The 17624-nt window shown below is 43.0% G+C and overlaps 1 protein-coding gene across 2 annotated transcripts; it reads left to right on the top strand.

Moving 5' to 3' along the window:
• Nucleotides 1–5712: 5712 nt before the first annotated feature.
• On the top strand, nt 5713–16894 carry bbc3 (BCL2 binding component 3). Of its 2 annotated transcripts, none has more exons than XM_029714866.1 (4): nt 5713–6119; nt 8755–9028; nt 11840–12045; nt 14204–16894. In XM_029714866.1, the coding sequence occupies exons 1-4, from the start codon at nt 6051–6053 to the stop codon at nt 14297–14299; spliced, it is 645 nt and encodes a 214-aa protein (XP_029570726.1). In that variant the 5' UTR covers nt 5713–6050; the 3' UTR covers nt 14300–16894. The 2 variants fall into 2 exon arrangements, with proteins under 2 accessions (XP_029570726.1, XP_029570727.1); XM_029714867.1 differs by having other exon boundaries at nt 5714–6123.
• Nucleotides 16895–17624: the final 730 nt, after the last annotated feature.

Genomic DNA, 17624 nt, shown 5'->3' on the forward strand with positions numbered 1-17624 from the left:
TGCAATTTATTGCCCTGGCCACATCTGCAGTCCTCATGCCTCCTTGCAGCATGCCTTAGGCACGTTCACGCAGATGAGCAGGGACCCTGGGCATCTTTCTTTTGATGTTTTTCAGAGTGAGTAGAAAGGCCTCTTTAGTGTCCTAAGTTTTCATAACTGTGACCTTAATTGCCTACCGTCTGTAAGTTGTTAGTGTCTTAACGACTGTTCCACAGGTGCATGTTCATTAATTGTTTATGGTTCATTGAACAAGCATGGGAAACTGTGTTTAAACCCTTTACAATGAAGATCTGTGAAGTTATTTGGATTTTGTACGAATTATCTTTGAAAGACAGGGTCCTGAAAAAAGGACGTTTCCTTTTTTGCTGAGTTTAGTTTGTGCATTCATCTTAAGATAGCTAGGTGGGACAACTACGTATCTCAGTCATAGTAAGTCAATTTTTCCTCAATAAAGTAGCTATTAGCAGTCAGTGCTAAAAAAAGTGAGTTGATCTCTGTGTGACACACACAAACAATCCCATTGTTAAGCAAAAAAAACACTGCACGTAAGATTTGTGTATCAATAATTTTATAAGGGCACCATGTAACTTGATCCTGGTATCACTGCGTCAATACTTCAAGAGAGTGAGGAGGAGAGGAATCAGTTACAGGTTTGTATTGACCGATCTGTTGACACAGACAATGACGTTTGTTCGAATTCTGTTACAGACCGTAGTATTGTCTGTCCACCCACGATCCAAGACCCTGGACCTGTCACTGAGCGAAAGGGTGTCCTATTACTGCTGTGCAATGGCTACCACCTCTCTGAGATCTGTAAACAGAGCAACCCAACAGAGACCTGGTGATGACCTAATTGTTGTGATAAGCAAACAACAGGCCCTTGAGAGTCCATATGGGAACCCATGAGTCTACGGAGGGAGGAAAAAGTACAGTGGTTTGCATTGCTGGGCTGCTGATGCTGAGTATCCAAGAAATAGGGTAATCTTGTTCTACACTAAGCAAAAGGCCTATACAGATGAAGGATCTTAATTTGATCACTCTTTTTCTCAAGAATGTTCCTGCACATCAGGAAATGCAAACTTGTAGTGCATTCAAGGTTTAAAAATGCTTCTGAAGTTTGAAATTTCCACTTTAAAGTGTCAGACTTCATTTGCCCTAACGAACAATGTATCAACCCCTACAAAAATCCACATAATAATTCACATTTCCTGTTGCTGCAGGATAATTTTTCTGTGGTAGCAAACTGGCTCAAATTAAGATCCTACATCTGTATTGTCTGACACATTTTAGGATACATTAAAATAGCATACTCATATTTACTATGAGAGAACACATTGATTGATCAATTTGTGGCATAAAATCCAACATTTCTGATGAACAAGATGACATTTGAATTGAGCTTCTATTGCTAATCCTGGGTTTCAGCCTCGCTAGCGCATGGGGAAGCAGTCTGTGAATCTCATGTGGATTGCTGAAGATGCGCATTCCTTCACATTGTGTTCCACAGCCTTAAGATAACAAGGCATTGTAGGACTAAAGGAGTCACATGAGGGTACGATGGGAACAGCTGACCCCCCTCAGCCACGAGCCATCTGTCCAGCCAGCCCTGGGTGATGATGATGAGGTAATGGTTGTGCTTGAAGCATCACACCTCTTTATCACTAAAGCCCTATTCAAACAGGAGCATCACTTTACATATTTCATGAATTGTCAAACAATGCAACAGGCCCTCAACATAAAGTCATGTCTGGGTTAGCCTACACAAACAGTCATAAAAAAGTCAGTCACTGCTTTTTGTGACATGCATGAGATGTATTCAGAGATACAATATAGAGGAGGGGTGCAACATTAGAGCATCTGCTAATTTTGCCAGTGTATATACAATTTTAAAGAGAGAATATATATATATATATATATATATATATATTTGCATATTTGATAATCATGAACTATACTCAATTCACACAGAAATTCAGAATAGATTTAGCTGTTTTGTTTCTGATAGGGTCTAACTGAATTTGGTATTTACTGTCAAGGGGGCCATGGTTTCTTGAACCTTATCCAATAAGATAAGATTTTGATGAAGTTACTGCAGAGACAGCCATATGCACCATTTCAATTTTAATTTGGGATGAGAGAGGATGTCATTGGTCCTGTCGATCTTTCTGTTAGCCTACATGTTTCATTTGTTAAGGTGGTTTATGCATCTGTAAAACTAAAACATAGGATATACATTTGGTACACACAATATGTAAGGGATAATCAATGAGGAGCTATGCGTTCTATGGAACATAATGAACGACGTGGAAGGTGTGTTCTGGAGTGGAACTGACCTTCCACGGAGTTGCATTATTTTCCAATATACATATCTTCAATATACGGTTTCTATAATTTATGTTCAAATGACACTCTGTGCTAAAGATTTCCTATAAAGAATCAAAGTGTGAATATGGTACATAAGTAGCTTATTTCTTATTACCTTGTTATAATGTTGTTCAATTGATGGAACACTAGCTTAAATAGTTATGCAAGCCTGTTTATCATGCACTGTCTCCTACACAGTAGTGTAGTCCATGGTTGCTACAGTGACCCCATGGTAGGGGTGCTACCTGCTGATGGTTTGCTCAGGTCTCAGGTCTGTCTCTCAGCACTCTGCCATTACATTGCGTGTGGAGGCAGCTGTTTACCCCGTGGCATCTCATTGGCCCCAACTGTGCCTGTTTAGCAGCCAATTAAGGCAGCAGCAATGAAAAGTAATTTGTGAAATGGAGGTGGGAGGGAGGGGGGTGGAGGGTTCTGCAGTCTCCCATCTGAGTTGGAAAAAAAGGGGAGGGTGTGTGTGAAGGGGGGGGGTTGGATAATGGATGATGTCATTGTGGCAACGCAAACATTGGCTCGGCTTACAATGTGTGGGGAGACGTGCTGGGGCCTTCTGTTTTGGTTACTACTACCAGACTGATACAAATACACACAAATCACACACACACACACTCCTCACAGGACTGGCAGACTTGATCGGGTTGCTGTGACATTCAAGCAGGCTGCCCCCTGACACCCTCCCACCTAACGGAGAAAGTTTATGACCTCTTCTCAGCACCTGTAACACCTATAATAATAATAATAATAATAATAATAATACATGGGATTTATATAGCGACCCAAAGACGCATTTAGACACCTGTTACTGCTGGCCCTCCTACAGAGTTTTGACTAGATGGTATACAGTTTATGTCAGAATTGACTTTTCGTAGCAGTTTATGAGAATTTACACAGCAGGTTGGGATAATTAAAGTTGCAGGTTTGGAGAATTAGGTTAAGATTAGGGAAAGGGTTAAGATTAGGCTTAGCTCAAATGCAAAAAAGGACAACTTTGGATGTCAATTTGACATAAACTGTATCTCGTTTAGACATGGGGGTCTACTGGGGGTCAAGATGACCCAATGATGACGCACAGAACAGAGTGGGCCTGGGGAAAACAACAGGAAGATAACTCAGTACAAAGCAAATGATCTCATTTGCATGCTTGCCACTATCACAGAGGTGTAAATTACCTATTAGGGAGTGTGTATGTGCAGGTAAACAGACAGGGCAGATAAATGAGCGCATGTGGTTGTGGTGCTATCATGCCCTCATTTGAGTTGCATGGCCTCACTCAAGTTACGTGCCCTCGCTTAACGCATGATGCAGCCTGTAACAGAACACCAATCACATCTACCAGTATGGGCTTCGTCAGTGTGGCACCGCACAGCATACAGCAGCATTATATAGGCCTACAATTACATTGTTGACAGCTTGTTGTCACATTTGATTATGAGGTCTCAGTTCCCGAAAAGCATTCCGTGTGTATCACAGTCAAAATGTTCACATCGTGTTCTGTATCAGTGGAATTGAGCCCTAGAGCAGGATTCACTCATGTGTGAATACACTAAATGATTATGACTGACCAAGAAGGGGCAAAATTAACAAATCATTCAGCATTCAATTAATTACGACGTTTAATTACATGAGATGACCTAAGATCTGTCTGTATTTCATTCCTAGATATGCATACAGATAATGTCTCAATTAATTTAACGAGGTGTATGGCACTGTGGGGAGAGTTGGGCGACAATCACGTCTATTGTCTTCTGTTCTGGTGGTATGTCTTATGAGTTGTGCAAACTGCCAAGATGTCAAGCAAATTTGCCCATGATGGGATGTTCGCCCGGACATGTACCTGTGAGGGGATTTCCCTTTTGGTGGAAGGGGGGTCTCGAGACAATCTTCCATTTCCATCTGATTAGGCACCGCAACAAAACCCTCACAGTGAGCGCCCCGCAGCTGAGTTTTGGGGACAATAGTCGCACAGTCACATGTTTCACATCTGGGGTTAAAGGACAAGACAAGGGGATTTCCAATACTCAGTTTATGGTTGTTTTGACTGCGGGTATAGGCTACAATGTCTTGCCAATTATCATAATTAAACGTGTTAAATTAATGCATATATAGGCTATAGAGACATAGGCTATGATATTGAACATGCAATGAAGCCTAGGCTACAAACCCTTAGATCCTAAATCTGCTAAATGTTTCCAAACAAACCAAAACAACCACACAAAAAATTGGCCTTCAATTATATAAATTGTATATTGTGGTGTCATTTGAAAATGACAGAAAGATTACAATTGAATATCTCTAATCCAGTATCAACAAGCAGGTTGAATATCCCCGGATTAGGCGATTTGTCATAACTGGATTTCAGTGTTTGACAAAACATATCCTAATCCCATATTATAATTTGGGCATGTTTTCGTTTACTTGGAGGGGAATTTAAGGATTTGATTTAAAACATCAAAGCATAAACTGCGTAGGCCTGGTCATCATTTTGCATCATTTTGTGTCTTTAATGTAAGAGGTTACAAATACCATTTTTAATTGCATCATTGCAATTGTCGAAATGGGAAATAGAAAAATATACATTTGGGGGGTAAATCTTCCCCTAAAACGTAGTTTTTCCCCACACAAAAATACAAATTTAAATCAGATTAATTGAGAGAGAAAAAACATGATGTAAGTAAAACAAACAAGTATATTGTTCCCCTATGTGTGATCATAAAAATATCTAATCTCGAATAACAAACATGCAATTGATAAAGAAAAGGGGTTCAATGAGAACCTGGGTGACCTCCCCTAACAATGTGACAGGTTACGAGTGTCATTCAACCAACTGTTCAATAGGCCCACTCCACAGTTGTTCATGTATATGTCTGTGTTATTGTAATTTACAGCCCGTGGTTATAACGAGGTTATAACTTATTATGTCATGTATAACGGGTTATAACATGCAATGCAGAGGCACTTTGAACCCTTGTCATATACAGTCAATTGTCCTCATACCTCATCTCAACTTCACAACACACCAAAAGAGACAAACAATACTTTTATGGTCTGACAAAGGCATGCATTGATAATGATGCTGCTGCTGCTGATTTACTGATATGCAGTTGACAATCCAATGTATGCATAAAACAGGCTAAAATGTATTACAGATTTTTGCACCCATAGGCTAGAGGCACCAGCTACTATACAACCAGACTGTGTTTACCGTTAACACAACAGCTGCAACAGATGTGGTAAACTCACAGGAAAGCAAAAGGGGCGGGAAGGGGGCAGGGTTGGGCAAAAAGGTGTTTTGTTTCTTCCTTTATAATCTTGTCCGGGGTATTGAAAGAGAGTAGCAGCGTTTCTCTAGTCGAGGTGCATGTCAGGACATGTTGTCATGCATGGTGGAGAGGGCGTGGCGAAACAGGCAACCGCGGGAGTGAAAGCAAAGTGATACCACTATGAAACACTCTCCCCTGTAATCAACATTTGGACCATAGCTCCGTAGAAACGGGTTGGATAAGCATCGATTTCCATGGAATAAAAGAAGACTACACGGTTTGTATGTGCTGACTGTTTTGACAATCGTAGTGGGAAACGTGGAATGTCACAAACTACAAGTGGACTTTCTTCAACATCTAACGCAAGGACAAGCCGCGAGTCAAACAGCTTGTTGGACACATATTCTGATGTCAACAAGCAATCGACAGTGCCTCAACTACAGACAGATTTACAGTAATCACGAATCATCAGATAAAGCAAGTAAGTCTTAAAACTTAGCAAATGTTTTGGTGATGCTGCAGGACTTGGCTACAGACACAGCGGATGTTTTGACAGGCTGCTAACGTTAGCTACCGTACGTATCAAGATAGAGCTGTTATGTATAGCTAGCTAGCTATAGCACACTCTTAGAAAAATGGTGCTATCTAAACCCTAAAAGGGTTCTTCGGCTGTGGATTTAGCTAGCTGTCAAAATAACTTGACACGTCAAATTAGGCTATTATAGCTAGCATGCTACATTGTAATCGTAGTAGTTTCAGAAGATAGTTTTCGACGCAATCACTGTAGCTATTTCATAATATTTTGAAAATAAATTATTGACGTGGTAGGAGTCAGCGGCACGGATGGGTTTTTCTGTAATGTAAAAAGTGTGTTGGTGTGATATTCAAGTGGCATCTTCTTGTTGGTTGCTGCTTTCGCAAAATCGTTTGTGGTGTCTTGTTTAACACACTTGGCTGTCATGAGTTTGATGTGTGAACTTTAGTGGTTGTGTGGAGGAGAGGAACAGATAAGATAACACATGACAAAAGCCCAGTGATGCATTTCCACGTTCAACTTAGAGATATGGAATTCACATATTTTTATTCCATGTTGAGCGTTTTTTTTCATCTTCAATTACATGACACTCACAGGCAGTATTTCATCAAGTTTAGACCGAGGCAGACCCATGTTGCGTGGAACTGTTTCTCCTGCGCAATCACAATCCGCCTTCAATGTTTCTTTTCCATACTTCATCATTTCCGTGTGAAACGTTTTATGTATTTTGAGTCGGATAGGAATGATACGATGTGTGTGTTGCAACGTAAATACATGTATTAGTCGAGAAAAAAAATTACATCAAGCATTGCAATAGTGAGAATGACAAGCGGACGAACATTTTTTTGGTGTTACTGCTGACAGAGTTTGGCGCGCGCTGTAGTGTGAAGGAGCGCGTGTCAATCGGCTGCTGGATTTGTTTATAAACAACCGTCGAGCTCACGAGGGCGTAGCGGCTGCCATCTAGCGGCCACACGACACATGGGTTGGTGGGTCAAACTGTCTGTCGAGGAGGGAGGGGAAAAAACATGTTTTGAGAGGTAGCCCATCCTTTGGTCACTGTTTGAAAACGTACATATATATGCTAAGGCAACCTATATTTCCCGTGGAACAAGGTATTTTAAGCTTATACCTTTAAACCCAATTTAACGTAACATGTTGCTTGATATTTGGTTCTGAGAAATGTCCAGCTCTGCATTATGAATGACCCTAGCACCGAGACCCAATGATGTATATAAACCCTGGGTTGCTGATCCTATGTATTGGCCATTGAGAGGCTTTGAAGACACCGGTCGGCCATATTGGCACTCCCCAGTAAGGAGCAGCCCTCCATCAGTAGTAGTGCATGGGTAAAATCACAGGAGAAACCAAGTCAGAAAAAAAGCCATCATTTATTAAAACCTATGTGTTGTGATAATTGCGTTGTTTGCTCTATAACAATGTCATACTCTTTATGACCAGACAGAATCAGATAGATGGCCAACACATACAGAGACAGAGGGGCGCTGTTTCACTTGCTGGGATGCTTTCTCTGGTGAGATACAGTCAGCCTCTTGCGGATTGAAGGATAATTATGAAAACAGAGATGTTTTTATCTTTTTTCTTTCGTCATTTTTGGGTGAAGCCTGCCTTCCCTTGGCATCTGTGAATACACGCCACAGTCCGTAGGAATGAATGGAATTTTACAGTATTTCAATTAAATGCATCAAGAACAAAATGACATCTATTTAAGTCGTTTTTGTTGTAGTAGAGCCAGTACCATTAGTAATCTCGAAAAAATGATATTTTAAGGAAAATTATTGTATTTATTTTTTATTTTTTATGTTTAGCTCACTTAATATAATTTAAAGTATGCATTAAGGTGTTTGTAATAGAATACATGTGGCAAAAACGAATGTAGACATGAATAAATGCATTTCTATATCTTCCAAAATATATTATTACAACGTGTGGGAGTGCCAAGATGGAGGCTTCAACACAGCGCCCTCTATCAGTCATCTAGTGTATATATAAATCATTGGTATTACCTCCAGTCAAAGCAATCAGCCCAGCTGGTAATACACTCATGTCCCCAGTGACCGGTTCGTACATAAACATCCTCTTATCAGGCTGCAAAGGCGTCAGTTTCCTCAACTCCATTTAATGGGAGGGCCGCCAAACCCCCACCCCCCCACCCCCCCCAACACACACATGGAAAAATATGACTACTGTCTTAATAAAACACAATTTTCCACTACCATGCTAGGGTGGCTAGCCACTTCTGGACATTGTGTACAGCAGGGGTAAAAAACAGACAGGTGCCACCTGATTGGCTGAACGCTGTACACAACACATTTGCCATAGGAGGGTATTGCCGGCTACGTTATTTACGTTGGGAGGTGAAAGACCAGACGATGTATACTTTGGCAAACCTTGGGGCTAGAATGACCATTTAGAATGTTGATGCCTTATCTTACAGCTTAATGCCTTTACACACAAACATTCACCGCTCATAGTAACCAGGTGACAACGGTTTGTAAAAGAGGCAATCAGTCATTGTCTATTACAATTTTGTTATGCATTTGTAAACATCAACAGACTGCACCTGGTATGGCCCGCCCCCAGACGGAGAGTGGAGTGGACCACCATGGCCGGGGCAGACAACACAGCTGCCGCATGGAGGTCCAGCGGCCAGACACCTGGCCTGGTGGCAGCAACAACCCTCTCCAGGCTGCATACCACCAGTCCTGCCAACTGCTCCCCAACATGGACCCCCAGCCCAGGCAGGGCTCTCTGCCGCCCCAGCCCCAGAGAGAAGCCACCCCACCCCCCAGTGCCCATCCACTGGACACCCCCACAAGAGCAAGCACAGGTAGGCTATTACTACTAGTTGCTGGATGATGTTTCATGTAGTGTGTGTTGCTGCTAATACAGAGTTCTTAGGCATAGGCCTAAATGGTAAGCCACTGAGGCAGAAACCATGGTCATGTTAGAATAGGATTTCAAGTGGTAGCTGTGAATCGCTTACTGCTATGAGGAAATACTAGCATCAAAGGACATCATGCTCACGTCAGTGCAGTGGCATTGGATGGGAAAGTTCCCCCTCAACGTGTGATGGAATGTGTGAGTCGATCGAAAAGGTAAGTTGATGAAATAGAGATGCATTTTGCATATGAAGCAATAGACTTCAATGTGATTGTTATTGTACTTGTAAGACTCATTGATGCTTGTACATCTAAGTGAAGTTCCTCACCTGTTCATTTTCCACCAAGTAGAAATGGGTAGGCTAGTAGTCAAAAAACGGTTGTCATCACCTTAGGATGTAAATACAAGCAGTGCAGAAAATGCGCCATTTAGGCATCCTATAGCCTTAACCTATTGATGCTTTACCTAGATTGACTTTAGTATGACCTAAGAAGCTTGCCCTTGGAACCCAGATAGAAAGCTCTCAACCGAATGTTACACATTTGCTGCTGTTTTATGCACTCAGTTTGATCTGCTGTGTCCATGCTTGTGAAAGAGTAAACAAACCTAAACAATTGAGATGGAAACCAATGAGGGGAGGGGCCTGGAAGAAGGCAGTCACAGTATTGCATCTTGAATAGGAGCTTCACGTCCATTGACAGGAGTGGAAAGTTTAGCCTATGTTTTAACGGACACAAGCTACAGTATGTGGGGTACTGTCGCGGTAATTTATTGCAATGGTAAGTGTGGATTAGGCTATTTCTCTGAATCTTGTCAGAGAAGAGTTCAGGGTTGTACTGGTGTGGTGTGGTATTGGTGTGCCTGTGAGGATTTTAGGGCTGGAGGCTTTGGGCTACGGAGCTACTTAGGAGTCGAGGGAAGCATTTTGAGCACGTGGCTTTGCAACTGAAAGGAATAGTTTGGAATAGTATCTCTCTCTGGTGCTCTCTCTTTATGTCTGTAAGTCAAATGCTGTGGCTGGGGCATGTCGAGACTTGTCCCCTGCTCATGGCTTCCCATAGAGAGAGCAGTCTGTTCCCCTCCCTGGTTAGAGGCATAACCTACCCTCTCTCTCCCCGTTTCCTTCTGTTAGACCCGCCGCTGTTTCTACTCGACCATTTCTGTTTCCTCTGTAATCCCTCTTTCAGCCGCTCCCCTTCCTTGTGTTTCCCACCTTTGCGCTCTCTAGCTCTCACTGCCTCCTCCCCAGTCCCCGGGCAGACTGGTCCCACCCCGCCCCCCAGCCTGTCCACCCTATCCCAGCCTAGCCCCTGAATCCGTCCACCAATGGCTTGATTCCATCTCTGGGAGCACCATCTTATAGTTACCCTGGCAACAAGCCAGAGTTCCTCTGTTCTCTCTCTTGCTCTCTGTCTGTCTCAGAAAATACTCATGACAGCGACTCAAATCCCGCTGCTGCCAGGAGCCTTGCTTCCTGTGGAGCTCTCTATCAGGCTCCGTTCGCCCTCTCTCTCTCTCTCTCTCTCTCTCTCTCTCTCTCTCTCTCTGTCTCTCTCTCTCTCTCTCTCTGTCTCTCTCTGTCTCTCTCTGTCTCTCTCTCTGTCTCTGTCTCTGTCTCTCTCTCTCCTCTCGCTGTCTAGTCACCTGCATCTTAAGGATCAGAAAATACTCATGACAGAGACACAAATCCCTCTGTAGCCAGGAGCCTTGCTTCGTGTGGAGCTCTCTGTCAGGGTTGTGAACAAACAGTGGGGTTTGGGAGGAAATTGGATGGAAACCGTTCATAGGATGCACAGAGTTTTTTTCCCTCCACTTAATTTGAAGTGTCTTCCAATCTTGACAGAACGCAACAGTTTGTAAAAGGTCACTAAAGCATTTCATTGTACTGTGTACACCCATGTATACTGTGCATATGACAAATAAACTTGACTTGAATTGATTTAAATGTATTTTCTCGATGACAGTCGGCAGTGGCAGTGATGCGCACAGTAACTTTCAGTGTCGTCGGTTTGTGTTGCAGTAATCAGAGGGTAATAAAATATCATTTTTTATCACCTCTATGCAAATAGGCTTTATCCTATTGTGAATCTATACAGAGTAGACAGGAGTTCCTCCTTCTAACAAACACTGTAGTACACAAACACAAGTATTCCAGACTTAATAAGCAGATTAGAAGATTACATTCTAACTTTGAAGGGGAAAATACGGGGTCGACGGCGGCAACCCCCCAAGATTTAAAAAAGTCTTCAAGACTAGTCTGAACAGTCTGACAGGGGTGGTGGGGGGGTTTGCATTGTTAGTTTGACTTTCAAAAGAGGGGTGCTTTGGGGGGCAGGGGAGGGGGGGTACATGTTTACCCAGTAAACAATGGGTCTGTGTTGCTAAGCAGCCTAGCCACCATTAAGAGTGTAGCCTATATGGTTTAGACCAGACGACATGCTTGTCTCTAGACACCTAAGACTCTTATGGAGCCAGAGAAGTGAGGACGGGGGGCATCGCATTTTGGGGTGACGGAGGGGATGTTTTGGATCATGTTCTTGTTACTAGACAAACAACAATATACAGGAGACATGTTTTATGTCCCGGCAGGCTATCCACAATCTGCCTCCTACCGAAACTTGACCTGATTCAGCCTGGTCTGCGCGGCCTTTGATGTAGGCTAGTTGATGTTGTGTTTCAGAGCTGGTCGTTGTGGGCTATGGAGGTCCAGCTGTCTGCCAGAGGCAGTAATGGCACGCGTGTTGTTCTTTCTCCCCAGACCCAGACAGAGAGCTCCAGGACACCACAGCCAGGGATCCCCTGCCTGACCTGCTGCCCCAGAGAGAGCGCTCTCCCCAGGCTTCTCCCCAGCACAGAGCCCCTGGAGTAGCGGACCCGCGGTTGGACAACGAGGTGGTGGAAAGAGTGGCCAACCAGCTCAAGAGAATCGGCGACGACTTGAACGCTACGATCCTCCAGAGAATGGTAAGGACGAATGCGCACATGAATGATCTGTTTATGAGATGGTGTATTGTTTGGTGAGTTCTGATAAATGTGTAGAGGTGTTTTCAATTTAAATGTGCATGTGTAAGTCGGTGTGTGTGTGCGTGCGCATGATTGAGCATGTGTGCATGTGCCAGTGGTGTAAATGGATCAATCTGATATCCCATGAGCTGGGAGTGTTGTGACTGAAGTTCAGTTTCCAGTGGCCCTTCCCCCTCCCCCGTCCTCCCTCCCTCCCCCTGCTGGGCTGTATCGCGTGAGGAGCCAGTCAGTGAGGCAGCCGCAGGAGTAAACACAGGGTAATCCCCCCCCTCCCCCCTCCCCCGGCACCCGGCAACCTGCCTCCCCCTCTGCAGACAAACACAGCTGACGTCACCCTACTCCAGCGCTCACTCACATGCCTCTGCCGAGCCGAACATTCCCCTTCCGCGTGCACACACGCGTAGACGCAGACACAAACGCTCGCACACACACACACATAATAAACTGTCAAGTTTATTACAGTATAATAAAGCCCTTGGTCTGTGGATCAGGTTGGCAATGTTTTGTTTGCCCTGGTTAAACTGGCTCTTGCCCTGCTGTCTGGTAACAGTGGAAGGACAGGGGATTTTGGGAAACGTTGTTTACAGGCAGGCTAGCTAAAAGGACTTCCTTAGCGCGAGTAACAAAAGGCCTGCTTAGGACAGGGTGGGGGTTGGGGAGGGGTGACTAAACCACAGGCACGTGAGGGTCATAGTCCACTACAAACACACACTCACACACACACTCACACTCACCACCACCATTCTACTGTTTCTCTTGTCCAGGGCTTTTTTCCCCTGTAGCTTGTGTTGTGACCTCCTACTGTGCCCCTCTTTCTCTGTGTGGTCAGTGGTTCTCTATCTTCTCTTACCCTGTGTCCTCCTCTTCTCTGTTTTTCTCTCTCCCCACCTCTCAACCTCTCCTCTCTTTCTCCCTCCCTCTCTCTCTGAGTCTGAGCTGTAACTCTCTCCTCTCTTTCTCCCCCCCATCTCTCTGCTAGCATCTCTGTCTGTCAGTGTCTGGTTTTCACTACTTCTCTCTGTCTGTCAGTGTCTGGTTTTCATTACTTCTCTCTGTCTGTCAGTGTCTGGTTTTCATTACTTCTCTCTGTCTGTCAGTGTCTGGTTTTCATTACTTCTCTCTGTCTGTCAGTGTCTGGTTTTCATTACTTCTCTCTGTCTGTCAGTGTCTGGTTTTCATTACTTCTCTCTGTCTGTCAGTGTCTGGTTTTCACTACTTCTCTCTGTCTGTCAGTGTCTGGTTTTCACTACTTCTCTCTGTCTGTCAGTGTCTGGTTTTCATTACTTCTCTCTGTCTGTCAGTGTCTGGTTTTCATTACTTCTCTCTGTCTGTCAGTGTCTGGTTTTCACTACTTCTCTCTGTCTCTTTCCCACATTCACACACTCTCTCGTGTTCTCTTTTCCACCTCTCTCTCTCTCCTACTAAAGAGCAGGGTTATTTTTAGAGAGGCTGCTGTTGTCGGGCGATGTGTCGCCTCTCCTGGCTCTGTCTCTGAGACTGCCTAACTCCACCCAGGTGCACTGTATACACACACACACCCACACAGATGTACTCACAGACTCGCACGCGATAACATCTCAGCTGTTCCAGCAAGTGGATATTAAAGCCATTAAAAAGTATAGAATCTAGAAAGTCGTAAACAGTGTAATAGTGTTTTCACATAGCCACAACATCCAGTCATTATGATATAGGCTTTCTCTTAAAGCAGGGGACAGTGGATGCTATCCTATGGCATTTCTAAATGAATCTCTTGGTGAAATTGCGGATGTTTGTAAAGACCCAAGCTATTCTAAATATATCTTGAGAGCTAAGTCAGTTCAGTGTTAGGTCACTTATGTCCGTGTAGTGTTACACTGCAATCATCAACAATGTAACCTCTATCCCTTATTTACTGTCTCAGAGTCAGACTCTTCATTATATCCATGGTTTGCCAAGGTCACTTTGTCCACAATTGTTCATTTCAACAAGCGTCAAGACTGAAAGGCCAACCGTAAAAGACAATTATTTTGGGGCTGAGGACTAATTTCCCCTCTCTCTTCTTTTCTATTGCTCTCTCTCTCTCTCTCTCTCTCTCTCTCTCTCTCTCTCTCTCTCACAGGGTGGCATCCCCCAACAGCAGGACTGGAGAGGCCTATGTCTAGGAGTCCTCAACTTCCTCTCGGATACCCTCAGCATTCTGTACCGACTGAGATAGACTGACCCTAGGGATTGGACACGCCGGAGCTCCCTACTGGACCAATCACAGACTGCTTCAGAATGGACTCAGTCCGCTGGAACGGACGAACCCCTTTTGTTTAGTTTCTTTTGTACATCTTGTGTATATATATATATATTTTTCAATCTCTCTTTGGGACAGCTCTTGATGAAGCATTCTGACCCAGGTTGGTCTCCCAGACCACGTGGGCTTGTGTGTGTTCCTGTCCTTCCTTGTAAACTGTGAAGCACACTGATGTGTGGTGTGGTGGCGACGTGAGGGCTTTACCTGGTGGAGAGGCTATGGCTCCTGTATGTGTGTGTACAACTTCTTCCAATTAAGGTCATGGTACAGTAGAATGAGCAATTCAACTGCTCGACAGCATGGCTTGATGCGGGTACTGAGGGGCCTGTGTAGAATCCCCTGTAAGTCACACTATGGATAATACTACTCAGTTTATATCGCTGGATGAGCCAAGCTTACCGCTGGGATAAGTTATAGCGATATACTATATGGGATCTGCTGTAGAAGTCGGCCTATAGTTTCAGACAGGACCAACTTGACTTGGTAAACAATGCCAGTACACTCTTAGTAAAAATGCGGCTGTCCCCGTAGGAGAACCCTTTTTGATTCTACCTGGAACCAAAAAGGGTTCTTTAAAAGGGTTCTCCTATGGGCACAGCCGAAGAACCCTTTTAGGTTCTAGATAGCACCATTTTTTTCTAAGAGTGTAGTGGTGTATATAAATTGATATGTATGCTACTCTTCCCTTCAAATCTGAATACATTTCATTGACCTTTCTGTGCCTTTCTATCGCTCCCATCACCAGGACAATCAGTGGTTGGTGTGTGGGACCCTGGATGGAGCAGTGGTTCACACACACACACACACACACACACACACACACACACACACACACACACACACACACACACACACACACACACACACACACACACACACACACACACACACACACACACACACACACACACACACACACACACACACACAGAACACTATATGAGCCAGTTACCAGACCATCACCTCTATTGGAGGCTCTTAGTTGAGCTGTAGCACTGTCGGACAATCCCACTATTATTACCAGTGTTAAATTGTTTGTATATATTTGTTTTGGAAGATGGTGGTTTGGTTTGGAGGTGGATAGGAGGAGCCAGTAACAAGGCATCGTGAAGACCTGTTATCATTGGGTGAGATTCAATTAGCTTTAAACGTACTTAAATTGTAAGTTCTCTGTTTGTGTTTGAAACCTGCCATATATGCAGTTGTTTTTGTCTTTGGACCGACAGTTGGAAGCAGTTAGTGTATTTAAATCCAGTGGATTTGAGATGGTATTTCTGGTTAAAACATGACTTGGATGTTTATCTTTTCATGATTACCTAAGGTTACTAAATGATAATCAAATTGCCCCTCAATTGTATGATACATGTATTGTAGTTTGGGAGAAGAAAGTGAAGACCTTTGTTTATTTTGACGGTAACCACGTTTTGTAGCATTTTGTTTCGTTTTCAAAAATACAATTTGTATTTACTTTTTTTTGTGTGAAATAAGTTATTTTGTTCTGTTCGTTCCTAATAAAAAATGAATTCCAAATTTATTTGAAAGCCACGAACCCATAAAATGAGGATTGAAAAAGCTTAAAGATAAATATCTGACAATAGACGGGAATAACTTGACTAGTCAGTTCATCCCCAGTTACACGAAGGGTGAACCGTCAACTGTGTTAAAGCATTGATATCTGTCTTTGCAAAGGCATTCCATTGAAAAGTTTCCATGGTCAGTTTGTACACAAAGTTTTATTTCAAAGCATCCAGGAAAGCAGGCCTTTTAAGAAACACAAACCATTTTTGTGAAACAACAACTGTCCCTATCAATCCAACGCATTACAAAGAGGAACAACGTGTGTCCAAATGTCTAGAAAGAGGTCACAGCAAGCAATGTAGTGATTGAAATCAGTTGAGAACGTTTGCATGTCAAGTGGGAGAAACTGAGCCTTCACTGAAGCCAACAGTGTTAACATTGAACACAAGAGGTTAACACAGTCCCACCTTGCCATGTAAACCTGAAATAGACGTTCTGATGGATACAACTGTGATCATCCTATTTTCTGTGTTGCCATACTGTATCACTTATAAGGCCTTAACATTACTGCAGTCTGCTTTGTTTTCAGTTCAGGTTATTTATTTCTTTGAGCCCCTTTTTGCAATGTCATTACACCTTTAAGCAAAGAACCTGTGAGAATACCCAACCACCTTTTTTTTTCTGTGGGAAACTGGGCGTCCCCATAGCGTTCGGAGCACGTGTAGTTAATTTCCTGTGACAGCCTCATGACATCCTGTGGTGTGTGCTGTGGCGTGGTCCACTTCCTGTGGCGACTATGTGACTTCTTGTGGTTCCGTTCTCCAATGTACTCTCTCACAGAGGGATGGCACTGCTGTAAAGTAGCGGCTTTGTGGGAATCTCAATTTCAGTTTCATGCAGTGTAAATTTGCTGTTTTTGACTTTTTTTTAATGAACTTTCTACATGAATATTTTGTACAGATTTTTTTCCTAACAATAAAGATATGAAATCTATTTACTTGTTTTGGCTTGTATTTTTTAGTAAGATTATCAGATTTATTAAAGGTCCAGTGCAGTCAAAAATGTGATTTCTCACACTATGAGGTTGGAATAATACTCTGAAATTGTGACAATTATAATATAGCCCTTTTAGTGTAAGAGCTGTTTGAAAGGACTGCCTGAAATGTCTGCCTGTTTTGGTTCAATGGAGATTTGGCCTGCCAGGTGACATCACCAGGCAGTGAATGAGTTAATAGACCAATAAGAAAAATAGTTCCAAACCTGCCTGTGAATAACAGCTAGTTTTCCCGAGTCAGACCACTCCCAGACAGTTCTAGCAAAACCTTTGCTTGAGAAATTGCTCTTTGCTAAGATGCTATTTTTGTTTCTTTTTGACTATTTTAAGTGAATACAACTACAATAAGGTACTTAACTGTTACCCAAAAGTGATTTGATATTGAGATAAAAATGGCTGCATTGGACCTTTAAATAAAGATTATAATAGAATGATATGATTGTCTGTGATAAAAAGGTTAGTGGACCTTTACAGCGCAAGGTTAATACAATGACTTCAGTTGGTTCAAAAGTACTTTATCCTCATGGCTCTGGATTAAAGAACAATCTCAGGTTATGTTCTTTTCCTAGTCTACTGTTTCTCCTACTCTATTATACTGGTAAGATCTTATCACACCAATGACTGTAGTCTGTCACCTGATTCCTGTTGGTGGATGAATGGGGGACTGTG

This window comes from Salmo trutta, chromosome 26 (genome assembly GCF_901001165.1).
Source record: "Salmo trutta chromosome 26, fSalTru1.1, whole genome shotgun sequence".
Classification (NCBI taxonomy): Eukaryota; Metazoa; Chordata; class Actinopteri; order Salmoniformes; family Salmonidae; genus Salmo; species Salmo trutta.

Bases quoted from the DNA above. Each gene is read 5' to 3' on its own strand.
- bbc3 (XM_029714866.1), top strand. From the start codon at position 6,051: ATGTCAACAAGCAATCGACAGTGCCTCAACTACAGACAGATTTACAGT. The intron at 9,029-11,839 runs GTAGGCTATTAC...CTTTCTCCCCAG, and splicing joins CCCCACAAGAGCAAGCACAG to ACCCAGACAGAGAGCTCCAG. The intron at 12,046-14,203 runs GTAAGGACGAAT...TCTCTCTCACAG, and splicing joins CTACGATCCTCCAGAGAATG to GGTGGCATCCCCCAACAGCA.